The 13,453-nt window shown below is 47.8% G+C and overlaps 1 protein-coding gene across 1 annotated transcript in view; it reads right to left on the bottom strand.

Annotated features, from left to right (window-relative positions):
* The window catches only part of cfap210 (cilia and flagella associated protein 210), a 123,906-nt gene that overhangs the window by 16,413 nt on the left and 94,040 nt on the right, over window positions 1-13,453 (bottom strand). Inside the window, exon 9 of the mRNA XM_070875698.1 lies at window positions 8,758-8,950. Coding sequence (XP_070731799.1) covers window positions 8,758-8,950 — 193 coding nt within the window. The remainder of the gene's footprint in view (window positions 1-8,757; window positions 8,951-13,453) is intronic.

Raw genomic sequence — 13,453 nt, 5'->3', positions numbered from 1 at the left:
TCAGGACCAGGGAACTTGTCTACCTTGAGTCCCATTAGCCTGTCCAACACTACCCCCTAGTGATAGTGATTGTCTCAAGGTCCTCCCTTCCCACATTCCTGTGACCAGCAATTTCTGGCATGGTTTCTGTGTCTTCCACTGTGAAGACCGAAGCAAAATAATTGTTTAAGGTCTCAGCCATTTCCACATTTCCCATTATTAAATCCCCCTTCTCATCTTCTAAGGGACCAACATTTACTTTAGTCACTCTTTTCCGTTTTATATATCTGTAAAAGCTTTTACTGTCCGTTTTTATGTTTTGCGCAAGTTTACCTTCGTAATCTATCTTTCCTTTCTTTATTGCTTTCTTAGTCATTCTTTGCTGTCGTTTAAAATTTTCCCAATCTTCTATTTTCCCACTAACCTTGGCCACCTTATACGCATTGGTTTTTAATTTGATACTCTCCTTTATTTCCCTGGTTATCCACGGCTGGTTATCCCTTCTCTTACCGCCCTTCTTTTTCATTGGAATATATTTTTGTTGAGCACTATGAAAGAGCTCCTTAAAAGTCCTCCACTGTTCCTCAATTGTGCCACCGTTTAGTCTGTGTTTCCAGTCTATTTTAGCCAACTCTGCCCTCATCCCACTGTAGTCCCCTTTGTTTAAGCATAGTATGCTCGTTTGAGACACTACTTCCTCGCTCTCAATCTGTATTACAAATTCAACCATACTGTGATCACTCATTCCGAGAGGATCTTTTACTAGGAGATAGTTTATTATTCCTGTCTCATTACAGAGGACCAGATCTAAGATAGCTTGCTCCCTTGTAGGTTCTGTAACATACTGTTCTAAGAAACAATCCCGTATGCATTCTATGAATTCCTCCTCCAGGCTACCCCGTGCGATTTGATTTGACCAATCGATATGTAGGTTAAAATTCCCCACGATTACTGCCTTTCCTTTTTCACATGCCTCCATTATTCTCTTGATTATTGCCCACCCCACCGTGAAGTTATTATTTGGGGGCCTATAAACTACGCCCACCAGTGACTTTTCCCCCTTACTATCTCTAATCTCCACCCACAATGATTCAACATTTTGTTCATTAGAGCCAATATCGTCTCTCACGACTGCCCTGATATTATCCTTTATTAACAGAGCTATCCCATCTCCTTTCCCTTCTTGTCTATCTTTCCGAATCGTCAGATACCCCTGTATGTTTAATTCCCAGTCTTGGCCACCCTGCAACCACGTTTCTGTAATGGCCACCAAATCATACCCATTTGTAATGATTTGTGCCGTTAGTGGGAAAGCGGGTTGTGTAGAGGACACAGAGAGGCTGCAAAGAGATTTCGATAGGTTAAGGGAATGGACTAAGGTTTGGCAGATGGAATACAATGTCGGAAAGTGTGAGGTCATCCACCTTGGGGAAAAAAAAACAGTAAAAGGTAATATTATTTGAATGGGGAGAAATTACAACATGCTGCGGTGCAGAAGGACCTGGGGGTCCTTGTGCATGAATCCCAAAAAGTTAGTTTGCAGGTGCAGCAGGTAATCAGGAAGGCGAATGGAATGTTGGCCTTCGTTGCGAGAGGGATGGAGTGCAAAAGCAGGGAGGTCCTGCTGCAACTGTACAGGGTATTGGTGAGGCCTCACCTGGAGTACTGCGTGCAGTTTTGGTCACCTTACTTAAGGAAGGATATACTAGCTTTGGAGGGGGTACAGAGATGATTCACTAGGCTGATTCCGGAGATGAGGGGGTTACCTTATGATGATAGATTGAGTAGACTGGGTCTTTACTCGTTGGAGTTCAGAAGGATGAGGGGTGATCTTATAGAAACATTTAAAATAATGAAAGGGATAGACAAGATAGAGGCAGAGAGGTTGTTTCCACTGGTCGGGGAGACTAGAACTAGGGGTCACAGACTCAAAATACGGGGGAGCCAATTTAAAACTGAGTTGAGAAGGAATTTCTTTTCCCAGAGGGTTGTGAATCTGTGGAATTCTCTGCCCAAGGAAGCAGTTGAGGCTAGCTCATTGAATGTATTCAAATCACAGATAGATAGATTTTTAACCATGGAATTAAGAGTTATGGGGAGCGGGCGGGTAAGTGGAGCTGAGTCCACAGTCAGATCAGCCATGACCTTGTTGAATGGCGGAGCAGGCTCGAGGGGCTAGATGGCCTACTCCTGTTCCTAATTCTTATGTTCTTATGTTCTTATGTACCCGCAGTGTAGATCAATCTCGTTTCTTCTTCTCCTACCCAGAATGTCTGTGCAACCAGAGTTGCTGCCTCTCGGGTCAAGTTCTTGGTCTCTATGAGCTTTCGGAATATGCCTGCGTGGCCTATTCCTTCAATAAAAAAGTCTCTCAGTACTTCTCTCCTTAGTTCATCGGAGAATTCACATAAGCTAGCCAACCTCCGAAGTCCCGCCACGAAGTCGGGTATGCTCTGGCCCACACAGCGTCTGTAGTTGTAGAACCTGTGTCTGGCCATGTGTAGGCTGCTCGCTGGCTTCAGGTGGTCTCTTACCAGTGTGCTCAACTCTTCAAACGACTTGCTTGCTGGTTTCTCAGGTGCCAGCAGGTCCTTCATTAAGGCGTATGTTTTCGAGCCACAGCTGGTCAAGAGATGATCTCTTCTCTTGTCTACCTTATCGTCGCCTAACCAGTCTTTGGTTACGAAGCTTTGCTGCAGCCTTTCTATAAAGTCCTCCCAATTATCTCCAGCATTGTATTTTTCATCTGAGCCGTTGGTCGCCATTCTGTGGATTCTGTAATCCCGTAACTCGTCGTGACTGTAAAGTCCTGTCCCTGCAGTATAGACTCACACGAGGCACATGCTGAAGTCAAGGTCACTCAGTACCTGCACCTTTATTACACAGCTCTCGAATGCCTCACTTGCCTGAGACCTGTCTTTATATACCTGTCTGGGACAGGTATCCAGTGTCTCCTGCAAGTGCACCCCTGTTGGTAAGGTAAGCTTGTGGTTACAGGGTTACAGGTCATCTCTGGTTACAGTCATGTATAGCATGGTAAGATATAGTTATGTACAGTAGTGTGAGATATATGACAAATGCCAATGCTTCAGCTCGCATACAACGATGGGCTCTCACGCTGGCTGCGTATGACTACACCATACGGCACCGGCCAGGCACCGGATATTGCGCTGACGCGCTCAGCAGGCTTCCACTGGCCACCACTGATGGGGCAGCGGAGCAAAGCGCTGAGATGGTCATGGCCATTGAAGCCTTTGACAGCGCAGGTTCCCCCATCACAGCCTGCCAGATCAAAATCAGACCAACAGAGATCCCCTCCTATCCTTGATTAAGAAATGTGTCCTGACTGGGGATTGGACGCCCGCACACGGAGCATGCCCCAAGGAGGTCAGACCGTTTCACAGACGGATGGATGAGCTCTCCATCCAAGCCGACTGCCTACTATGGGGCAGCCGGGTAGTCATGCCCCAGAAGGGAAGGGAAGCATTCATCAGGGAACTCCACAGCGAGCACCCAGGCATTGTGCTAATGAAGGCCATTGCCTGGTCACATGTATGGTGGCTGGGAATTGACTCAGACCTGGAACACTGTGTTCGCAGGTGCACGGCGTGTGCCCAGCTGGGCAATGCCCCCAGGGACACCCCACTCAGCCTGTGGCCCTGGCCCACCAGGCCATGGTCACGTATTCACGTAGACTACACGGGCCCGTTCATGGGAAAAATGTTCCTCCTTGTTGTTGATGCGTAGTCGAAATGGATCAAGTGCATCATATTGAATTCGTGCCCGACATCCACCACTGTGGAGAGTCTGCGTGCGGTCTTTGCGACCCACGGCTTGCCGGACATCCTGGTTAGCGACAACGGCCCGTGTTTCACTAGCTATGAATTCCGGGAGTTCATGTCGGGTAATGGCATCAAACATGTCAGGACGGCACCGTTCAAGCCGGCTTCCAATGGCCAGGCGGAACGTGCGGTCCAAATCATAAAACAAGGCATGCTCCAGATTCAAGGACCCTCCCTTCAATGCCGCCTATCCCGCCTCCTGCTGGCCTATAGGTCCCGACCGCACTCGCTCATGGGAGTCCCGCCCGCGGAACTACGCATGAAACGTACACTTAAAACTCGGCTGTCCCTCATTCATCCAATCCTGTCAGACATTGTTGAGGGCAAGCGCCAGTCCCAAAATGAGTGCCATGACCGTAACTCAAAGGGGAGATGTACAGAAATCGATGACCCTGTATTTGTTCTTAATCACGCTTTGGGGCCCAAATGGCTTGAGGGTACTGTAATTGGCAAAGAGGGGAATAGGGTCACAGTGGTCAGACTTAACAATGGACAGATATGCCGCAAGCATCTGGACCAAGTAAAAAAAAGGTTCAGCATGGACACTGAGGAACCTGAGGAAGATCATGAGATGTTGCCCACACCACCGCAAGTGAACAAGCAACAAGAATATTCAGCAGCATGCACAGTCCCTGCGGCCAGCCTGGACAAGCCGGAATCACCACAGGTGACAGAGACACATGCCAAGGCTCAACAACTAGAGCCCCAACTGCGGCGCTCCACGAGAGAGCGTCGACCGCCTGAAAGACTTAATCTTTGACCTCATAAGATGCTGGGGGGGGGGGGGAAGTGATGTCATGTATGTAACCTTCATGTAACTGTAACCTTCATAACAACACTGCATACTGTATACACCTAAGAAATGTACACCTTGACCACAGGAGGTGAACTTGCGGGAGACACTCCTCACCTGGTCATCCAGGTATATAAAGGGAGGTCCCACGCAGAGTCATCACTTCTCGGTCCTGTGAATAAAGGTTCAGGTCACAGAGTGACCTTGTCTGCAGAATGTGCCTCATGTGAATTATAATAGTGTGTAAGGACATTACACAATCCATTTGGAGTACGCATCTACAACCACAAGGAACATTTTACCCAAGAACGGGCCTGCATAATCGACATGGATCCTAGACCACGGTTTGGAGGGCCAAGACCACAAACTTAGTGGCGCCTCCCTGGGTGCGAGCATGTGTTACATCTGTGCATGCAGGACTCTAAGTCCGCATCGATACCGGGCCACCACACGTGGGATCTGGTTATCGCTTTCATCATTACGATGCCTGGGTGGGTACCACGACCCGATTTCCCCACAGAAGGCAGTCTGCCTGCATAGACACGGCGGATGGCGTAGTTGTATGCGGACAATGTGAGTGACCTTCTCTGGATGCGGGCTGATGCATTAGTATTCATCCCCTTACTCTCAGAAAATAGGGATATCAGTGGCTTATGGTCAGTTTCCAATTCAAATTTTAGCCCAAACAGATATTGATGCATTTTCTTTACCCCATAGACACACGCTAACGCTTCTTTTTCAATCATGCTGTAGGCTCTCTCAGCCTTAGGCAGACTCCTGGATGCATAAGCAACCGGTTGCAATTTCCCAAAATCATTAGCTTGTTGCAATACACACCCGACGCCATACGACAACGCATCACATGCTAGTACCAAACACTTACATGGATCATACAACACAAGCAACTTGTCTGAGCAAAACAATTTTTTAGCTTTTACAAAGGCATTTTCTTGGCTTTTGCCCCATACCCATTCATCTCCTTTACGCAGTAAGGCATGCAGTGATTCTAACAGTGTGCTGAGACCCGGTAAGAAGTTACCAAAATAGTTCAGGAGTCCTAGAAACGACCACAGCTCTGTCACGTTTTGTGGCCTCGGTGCGTTCTCGATTGCCTCCGTCTTCGAATTGGTGGGCCTGATGCCGTCTGCCGCGATTCTTCTCCTCAGGAACTCTACTTCAGGCGCCAGGAAAACGCACTTCGAGCGTTTTAACCTGAGCCCCACGCGGTTGAGTCGACTAAGAACCTCCTCCAGGTTCTGCAGATGCTCGCCTGTGTCCAGATCTGTAACCAAGATGTCGTCCTGGAAGACCACCGTGCGCGGGACCGACTTAAGTAAGCTTTCCATGTTTCTCTAGAATATCGCTGCCGCTGATCGAATTCCAAACGGGCATCTGTTATAAATGAAGAGACCTTTGTGGGTGTTGATGCAGGCGAGGGCCTTCGATGATTCCTCCAGCTCCTGCGTCATGAAGGCCGAGGTCAAGTCCAGCTTCTTGAACGTCTTTCCTCCCGCCAGCGTAGGCTTTGGTAGTGGGTATTGGTCCTGTGGGGAGAAACAATTGATAGTTACTTTGTAATCACCACAGATTCTGATGGTGCCATCTCCCTTGAGGACAGGAATGATTGGACTGGCCCACTCGTTGAATTCGATCGGCGAAATTATGCCCTCTCTTTGCAGCCGGTCTAGCTTGATCTCTACCCTTTCTCTCATCATGTACGGTAGTGCTCTCGCCTTGTGATGGATGGGTCGCCCCCGGGATTAGGTGGATCTGCACTTTTGCTCCTTGGAACTTCCTGATGCCTGGTTCAAACAGCGAAGGGAACTTGTTTAAGACCTGGGCACACGAAGTGTCGTCAGCGGACGAGAGCGCTCGGACGTCGTCCCAGTTCAAGCGAATCTTTCCAGCCAGCTCCTGCCGAGTAGCATGGGACCATTGCCCGGTACCACCCAGAGTGGTAGCTTGTGCACTGCTCCATCATAGGAGACCTTTACAGTAGCACTGCCGATTACGGGAATGAGTTCCTTCGTGTAAGTTCTCAGTTTTGTGTGAATTGGAGTCAAGACTGGCCTTGAGGCCTTGCTGCATCACAATTTTTCAAAAGTCTTTTTATTCATAATGGACTGGCTCGTGCCAGTGTCCAGCTCGATTGATATTGGGAGTCCATTTAGTTCAACCTTCAGCATTATCGGGGGACACTTTGTGGTGAATGTGTGCACCCCATATACCTGTGCCTCCTCAGTCTAAAGCTCTGGTTCGTCGTGGATCTGTCCTCCTCTGCAACATGGTGGTTTGCAGGATTAACAGGATTTGCAGCTCGCCTACACATACGTTGGAGGTGTCCCATTGTTCCACAGCCCTTGCAAACGTACCCTTTGAAGCGGCATGAATGGAAACGATGATCACCACCGCAGCGCCAACAAGATGTTAATGGCCTTGCATTCATCACCCTTGATGGTGGACTCTGAGACATCTGCAGATGTGCAGCTGCAGGCATGTGGGGACTGCCTTGTTCCTTTCGATTTGAAAACAACATCACTTTGTTCACAGTACTTGGAGCAGCACTGTGTGCTGAGAGATTTTCTTAATATTGTCACTGGTGGCAATGAACGCCTGGGGTATCGCTATGGCCTTACTCAAGGTTGGGGTCTCTACAGTCAACAGTTTGCGAAGTATCATTTCATGGCCAATGCCAAGTACAAAAAAGTCTCTGAGCATGTGTTCCAAATGTCCCTCAAATTCGCAATGTTCTGCAAGGCGTCTTAGCTCGGCGACATAACTTGCCACTTCCTGCCCTTCAGACCTTTTGTAGGTGTAGAACTGGTACCTCACTTTCCTTCGGGTTCAGATGCTCCCGGACCAGTGTGCACAAATCATCGTACGATTTCTCTGTGGGTTTCGCTGGAGCAAGCAGGTTTTTCATGAAGCCGTATGTTGGTACCCCGCAGACGGTGAGAAGGATCGCCCTTCGTTTGGCAGTGTTCGCTTCTCCTTCCAGCTCATTGGCCACGAAGTATTGGTCGAGTCGCTCCACGAAGGTTTCCCAATCATCTCCCTCCAAACATTTCTCCAGGATGCCCACTGTTCTCTGCATCATTGGGTTCATCATCTGTATCTTGTCGCCAGTTGTTATGTATGAATAAAGAGTCTGACTGGATACTGTGAGCTCAAAGTAAAGTGTGACCGTAGTCTTTTATTGCAGGTCTCCAGAGTGCCTCTCCAGCCTGTGAGGCCTCCTTAAGTTCCTGTGCTCCCAAGGAATGATGGGATCCCTTGAGACTCCAGGGGATGAGCCCCCTGGTGGCTGTACAAGGTATATACAAGTTTACATTTATATCAATTTCCCTTTCATAAAACCATGCTGACTCTGCTTGATTTGGAAAAGCATAATTCAATGTCCCACTATTGCTTTCTTAATAATGGACTCCAGCATTTTCCCCAACGACAGATGTTAGGCTAACTGGTCTATAGTTTCTTGCTTTTTGTCTGCTTCCTTTTTTAAATAGGGGCGTTACATTTGCGGTTTTGCAATCCACTGGGACAGTCCCAGAATCTAGGGAATTTTGGTAGATTACCAACAGTGCATCCACTATCTCTGCAGCCACTTCTTTTAAGACCCTGGAATGTAAGCCATCAGGTTCAGGGGACTTGTCTGCCTTTAGTCCCATTATTTTACCGAGTACTACTTCTTTTGTGATAGTGATTGTATTAAGTTCCTTTCTCCCGATAGCCCCTTGATTATCCACTATTGAGATGTTTTTAGTGTCTTCTACCGTGAAGACTGATATCAAATATTGTTATCTGTTCCATATGGCTGCCACAAAGATTCATCTGAGTTTTTAAAAAAAAGACTTTTGGGGTGAAATTCAACTTCAGCAGGGGTGTATAACAGGTGGAAGCGGATTGGCTGCCCATTATATTCCACCCCTAATTTTATTTAAAGGTAAATTGGGTGTGTATAAATGACTGCCATCTGCTACTGCCCATTTTGGGCCCCCACCCATGTTCAATTTTGCCCCCCATGTTCATAGTCAAAGCATCAAGATGAGACAGCTGACATGTTACAAGTGGGAAAAATAAAAAAACATGTCAACAAAAATAGCATTACACCACCTGTAACAGCAAAACATAGAAATAGGTTACCGTTATAATTCTGTGTTCTTCAATTGCCTTCAAATCTGCCATTGTTTTTTCTTCCTTTTTCTTAATTTCCATCTCTCTTTTAGCCTCTATCTCTTCTGCAGCCTTGTTAATGCGGTGCATTTCATCATGTGCTTCCCCTTTCATCTGTTCACTTACTAAATTTATCATCAGTTTTTTATGATCCTCCTTCTCCCTAGAGTATTCAGATAACCACAAAATGGTCACAAAATTATTCCATTATAGCAGATCTCTTACAGTTTTGCCATTGAAAGAAAAACTTTTAACAAATAAATGAAAATATTCCACATAAAATATGGAGTAATCAACTGTTATAAAAAAGCCACCATATTTATAATGGCTAAAACATTTGTTATGGAGTGTTTACCTTTATTGAACAAAAATTATGAATATGGAGACAAGGCAGGTGGATGGAGTTAAGATATAAATCAGCCATGATCTCAATGAATGGCGGAACCGGCTCGTGGGGCTGAATGGCTTACTCCTGGTCCTATGTAGGGAGGCATAACATCACAAAAACAGAGTGCTATATTTCAGATTTTGCACAACTTCTCTGCAGTTGAAATGAATGAGATAGGAGAAAATTTAAAACCTCTGTTTTGATTGTTTTTCCATTTTCCATATTTTTGAAGATGTTTAACTTCCATGGGCTGGATTTTTGGGTTTTTGGGTTTTCGCCCGTTTCCGGGCGCAAATTGCGGCGAAATAAAAAATTTAGCGGCGGGTTAGTGTTAGCACCAGAGTGCGCAACTTTCGCCAAATGAAAGTTCACGAGGAGCATTGGTGCTAACTCTGGGCGTTGCACCACACAATTTGTGTGCCGGAGCCGAATGTTCCAGCGCTAAAAAAAAATCGGCTGTTCGGCGCACGCCCCAATATTTTTTTTTCTTCCCGTGCTTCTGGTCTGCTGTCCAATCGCAAATGCAGAGCATGGCCGCACGCATGCGCAGTACACCCGGGGCTGAATCAGCCATTTTAAAATTGGATTTTGTTCATGGAGGATGAGGAGTCGAGACAGCGTGCCAGGGGATTTAACCAGAAGGCTAACAAGGCTCTGCTGGGAACTGTGGAGAGAAAATGGCAGGAGTTACATCGGAGGGGGGGGGGGGGGGGATCTAGACCCCTGCCATCCATTGTTAATCGCATATGGAGGGAAATCGCTGAGGAGGTCTCTGCCTCAGACAGAGTGGTCAGGAGTGGCAAAGAGTGCCGAAAAAAGTTCAACGATCTTTCGAGGGTCATTGATCAGCCATGATCTTATTGAATGGTTGAGCAGGCTCAAGGAGCCTTATGGCCTACTGCTGCTCCTATTTCTTATGTTCTTATGTTCTTATTAGAGCGAGTACAATTTGTATTCACGCAATCCTTCATTACTTCAATTAGAAATCTGACACACTATTTGTTCTCATGCTTTTGGTCCCCGTCAGCAACTGTGGGTGTTGCTGTTTCTCAGCACTCTGTGGGTTGCCTCCTATAATGCATGACACATAGGTTGGCACCCTATTTGCCATGAATGATTTTTACACAGTAGTATGATTGCTTTCTGAGATCTCATAAGATGTCTCCGCACTTCGATGTCATCCTGATGAACCACGTGCAACTTCCAAAGCCATTAAACAGAGGACTGTATTACATTCAGCTAGTATGGTAAAAGTGCTTTAGTGGCTATCTGTGTGTGCCACAAGAGTAGATGGACCCTCTTGTAAGCATTCCCATTTTCATCTTTGCAGGCAAAGAAGTCACACAATCGTCGTAAGCAGGTGCGGACAGGTGGTGGTCCGCCTTAGACCCTGCCACTTACCGACATCGAGGAGAGAGTGGCAGGCCTCATCGGCATCTCAGGTTGGGCAACTGCCACCGGGGGTGCTGACCCCCGCTTGGATACTGAGGGTAAGTCCTGCACAATCCCTGGGCTGGGTTGGGGCAATGTCATGCAGTGTCTGTGGACTAGATATAATGGAATGGCGGCGGTCCTTCAAATGAGTTTGTGCTATGTGACCTTCCTCATGTCACCCTGCTCCCTCCCCTGGAACAGTCGAAGCATCCTTCAAAGCAACAGTCCACGTCAGGCCATCATGTGGAGGAGGAGGAAGAAGACGAGTTTGCAGATCAGCCCACTCTGGGGCAGATGCAAATCACCCCTCTTTTACCACCGGCACTCACCTTGTCTGAGACGATGATGTTACTTTCTCGGGGTTCGAGAACTCCGAGGCTCCTGGGACTAGTGGTGTGCAGCAACACAGTTCTGGGATCGAATCTCGTATGCCATCTCTCCGGAGGGTGAGTCGGCCAAGTCGGTCTGCTGACAGACAGGCAGATGTGGAGCTGGAGATGGTGGGACTGTCCAGGGAAAGCATCCACCTCACCCGTCAGCTCCTTGATGTCTTGGATAGGATTCCCATGACTATCGAGACGCTCACTGTGACCATTATGGAGGTTGGGTCGCAGATGGTCGGTGCGAGCCGTGAAACATGTGAGACCATCAGTGCCCACACGAGGCTGGTAACCTCCAGCAGTGACACTGAAGTCCTGGAGAGTGTGGCGCGAAGCCTTGCGGAATATGGTGTACCACAGGCACAGTCCTTCCGCCATTCTCTCTGCGTTCCCCACTGGCACACCCAAACTCCAACCACTTGTGACTTTCGACGTCGATGAAGAGGCTCGCCAGTCAGAAGCCGGGACTTCCATGCCACGAGCTGGTCCAGTGTGTCCCCAGACGGCGCCTCCATTGTCTCTCCCCGCAACACAGCAGCGCTCTGACAACATTGTGCACGCCATCTTGGTACCACTTGGGTTAGGAGCAGCAGGCAAGGGAGGGGGATAAGGGTAATGGGGGGGAAAGCTGGTGGTAAAAGCTAGTGTGGCAGGGGTTGCTGCATTTATGTTGCAGATGCTCGATGCATCCTATGTTTTATATTATTATGTTCTGATTTATCTTGTTCATAATGTTGTTGTTGAATTATCACACTGCTGGATGCAGCTAATTTATGTTATTTTTATCAAAGTTTACAATGTTTAATAAATTATTTTGTTCACCTTGACCATTCCTGTGTAGTCTCTCATTTTCAGAATAAGAGAGGGAATAATCAACATGGTGGGATAGAGCGGCCAGGCAATGGTCAAACGTGCCGCTCACTCTCAAGCAAAGCGTTCAATTATGAGCTGCTGATGTAAGGCTTTTGCAGCAGTGAAATTTCCACGATGTGTCCCCTGTGGTTGTGGTGGGGTTGATGGTGGCATGGGTTCCTCGCCAGGCTCCTCTTCCTGATCTTCCTCCTCCTCCTCCTCCCCCACTCCCTCCTGAGGTGGTCCTGCAATCCCCATTGGCAAATCCTGTCCCCTCATGATGGCTAACTTTTGTAGCATGCAGCACACCACAATGAACGCAGAGACCTGCTGAGGGGAGTATTGCAGGCAGCCTCCCGAGTGGTCCAGGCATCGGAAGCACTACTTGAGCACTCCAATTATCTTTGACGATGTTGCGTGTGGGTATATGGCTGTCATTATAGCGATGCTCAGCTTCTGTCTGAGGGTTTCGGACAGGGGTCATGAGCCAGGTGGCGAGGCCATAACCTTTGTCCCCCAGCATCTAGCTCTGGTCTTGTGGTTGACGCTGCTCTCACGCAAGATGAAAGCATCATGGATGCTCCCTGGATTTTGGGCATTGACTGCAATAATGCGCTGAGTATGGTCGCAGACGATCTGTACGTTCATGAAGTGGAATCCCTTTCGGTAAACCTCTGGATTGAGGAAAGATGTTTGAGGGCGATGTGCGCACTGTCAAGGGCACCCTGAACCTTGGGGAAACCAGCAAATCGTCCAAAACCTGCACCACTCTCATTTTGGTTCTCCTTGGTCATTGGGAAATTTATGACGTCCATCCTGCATGCGTATAGTGCATTAGTCACCTGGCGAATGCAACAATGTGTAGAGTACTGCGAGATGGAGCATATATCCCCTGCTGATGCCTGAAAGGAGCTGGAGGCTTGGAAGCAAGTGCCACAGTCACCTTTGTTAGGTATACAAGAACTCCACGAGACTGAGTACTGTGAGCTAAACTTAATGTAACCTTAGTCTTCTTTATTACAACTCCAGAGTGCCTAAACAGCATGGCAGCAAATCTTTTACACTGGCCCTGCACGTATGTGCAGGTGATCATTAGAATTCCAACAGCCGCGCCCTCTGGTCGCAAGTATTACATAGTTACATACATAACATCACTCCCCCCCCCCCAAGCCTTTGGTACAAGTTATTTACAAGTTGAGGCGATCTGGAGCACTTCACTCCCTGGTTGATTGTCCAAGTTCAAACCCTGGCATGTGTGAGTTGGTCGGACCATTGCTGCACTGCACCGCGGCTGGTCTGGCCGGACTGTCAGGGACGGTGGGTTCATCCTCGTGATTGACAGCGAGGCTGATTGCTGGTTTGGTGTGTGTTGGTGGATCGTCGATGGTGATCCTCTTCAATTCGTTCCTGGTTGTCAGTAAATCGCAATTTGGTCTGATCTAAATGCTTTCTGCACGTTTGGTCATTTAACAGTTTAATTATAAACACCCTATTCCCTTCCTTGGCCAAAACGGCACCAGCAACCCACTTGGGACCATGACCGTAATTCAGGACAAACACAGGGTCGTTAACATCAATGTCACGTGAAACAGCCGCGCGAGCGTGGTACATG

The sequence above is a fragment of the Pristiophorus japonicus genome, chromosome 3, assembly GCF_044704955.1.
Source record: "Pristiophorus japonicus isolate sPriJap1 chromosome 3, sPriJap1.hap1, whole genome shotgun sequence".
NCBI classification, from domain to species: domain Eukaryota; kingdom Metazoa; phylum Chordata; class Chondrichthyes; family Pristiophoridae; genus Pristiophorus; species Pristiophorus japonicus.
Note: the sequence above shows the minus strand (reverse complement) of the source record. Positions and strands in the feature narration are given on the sequence as shown.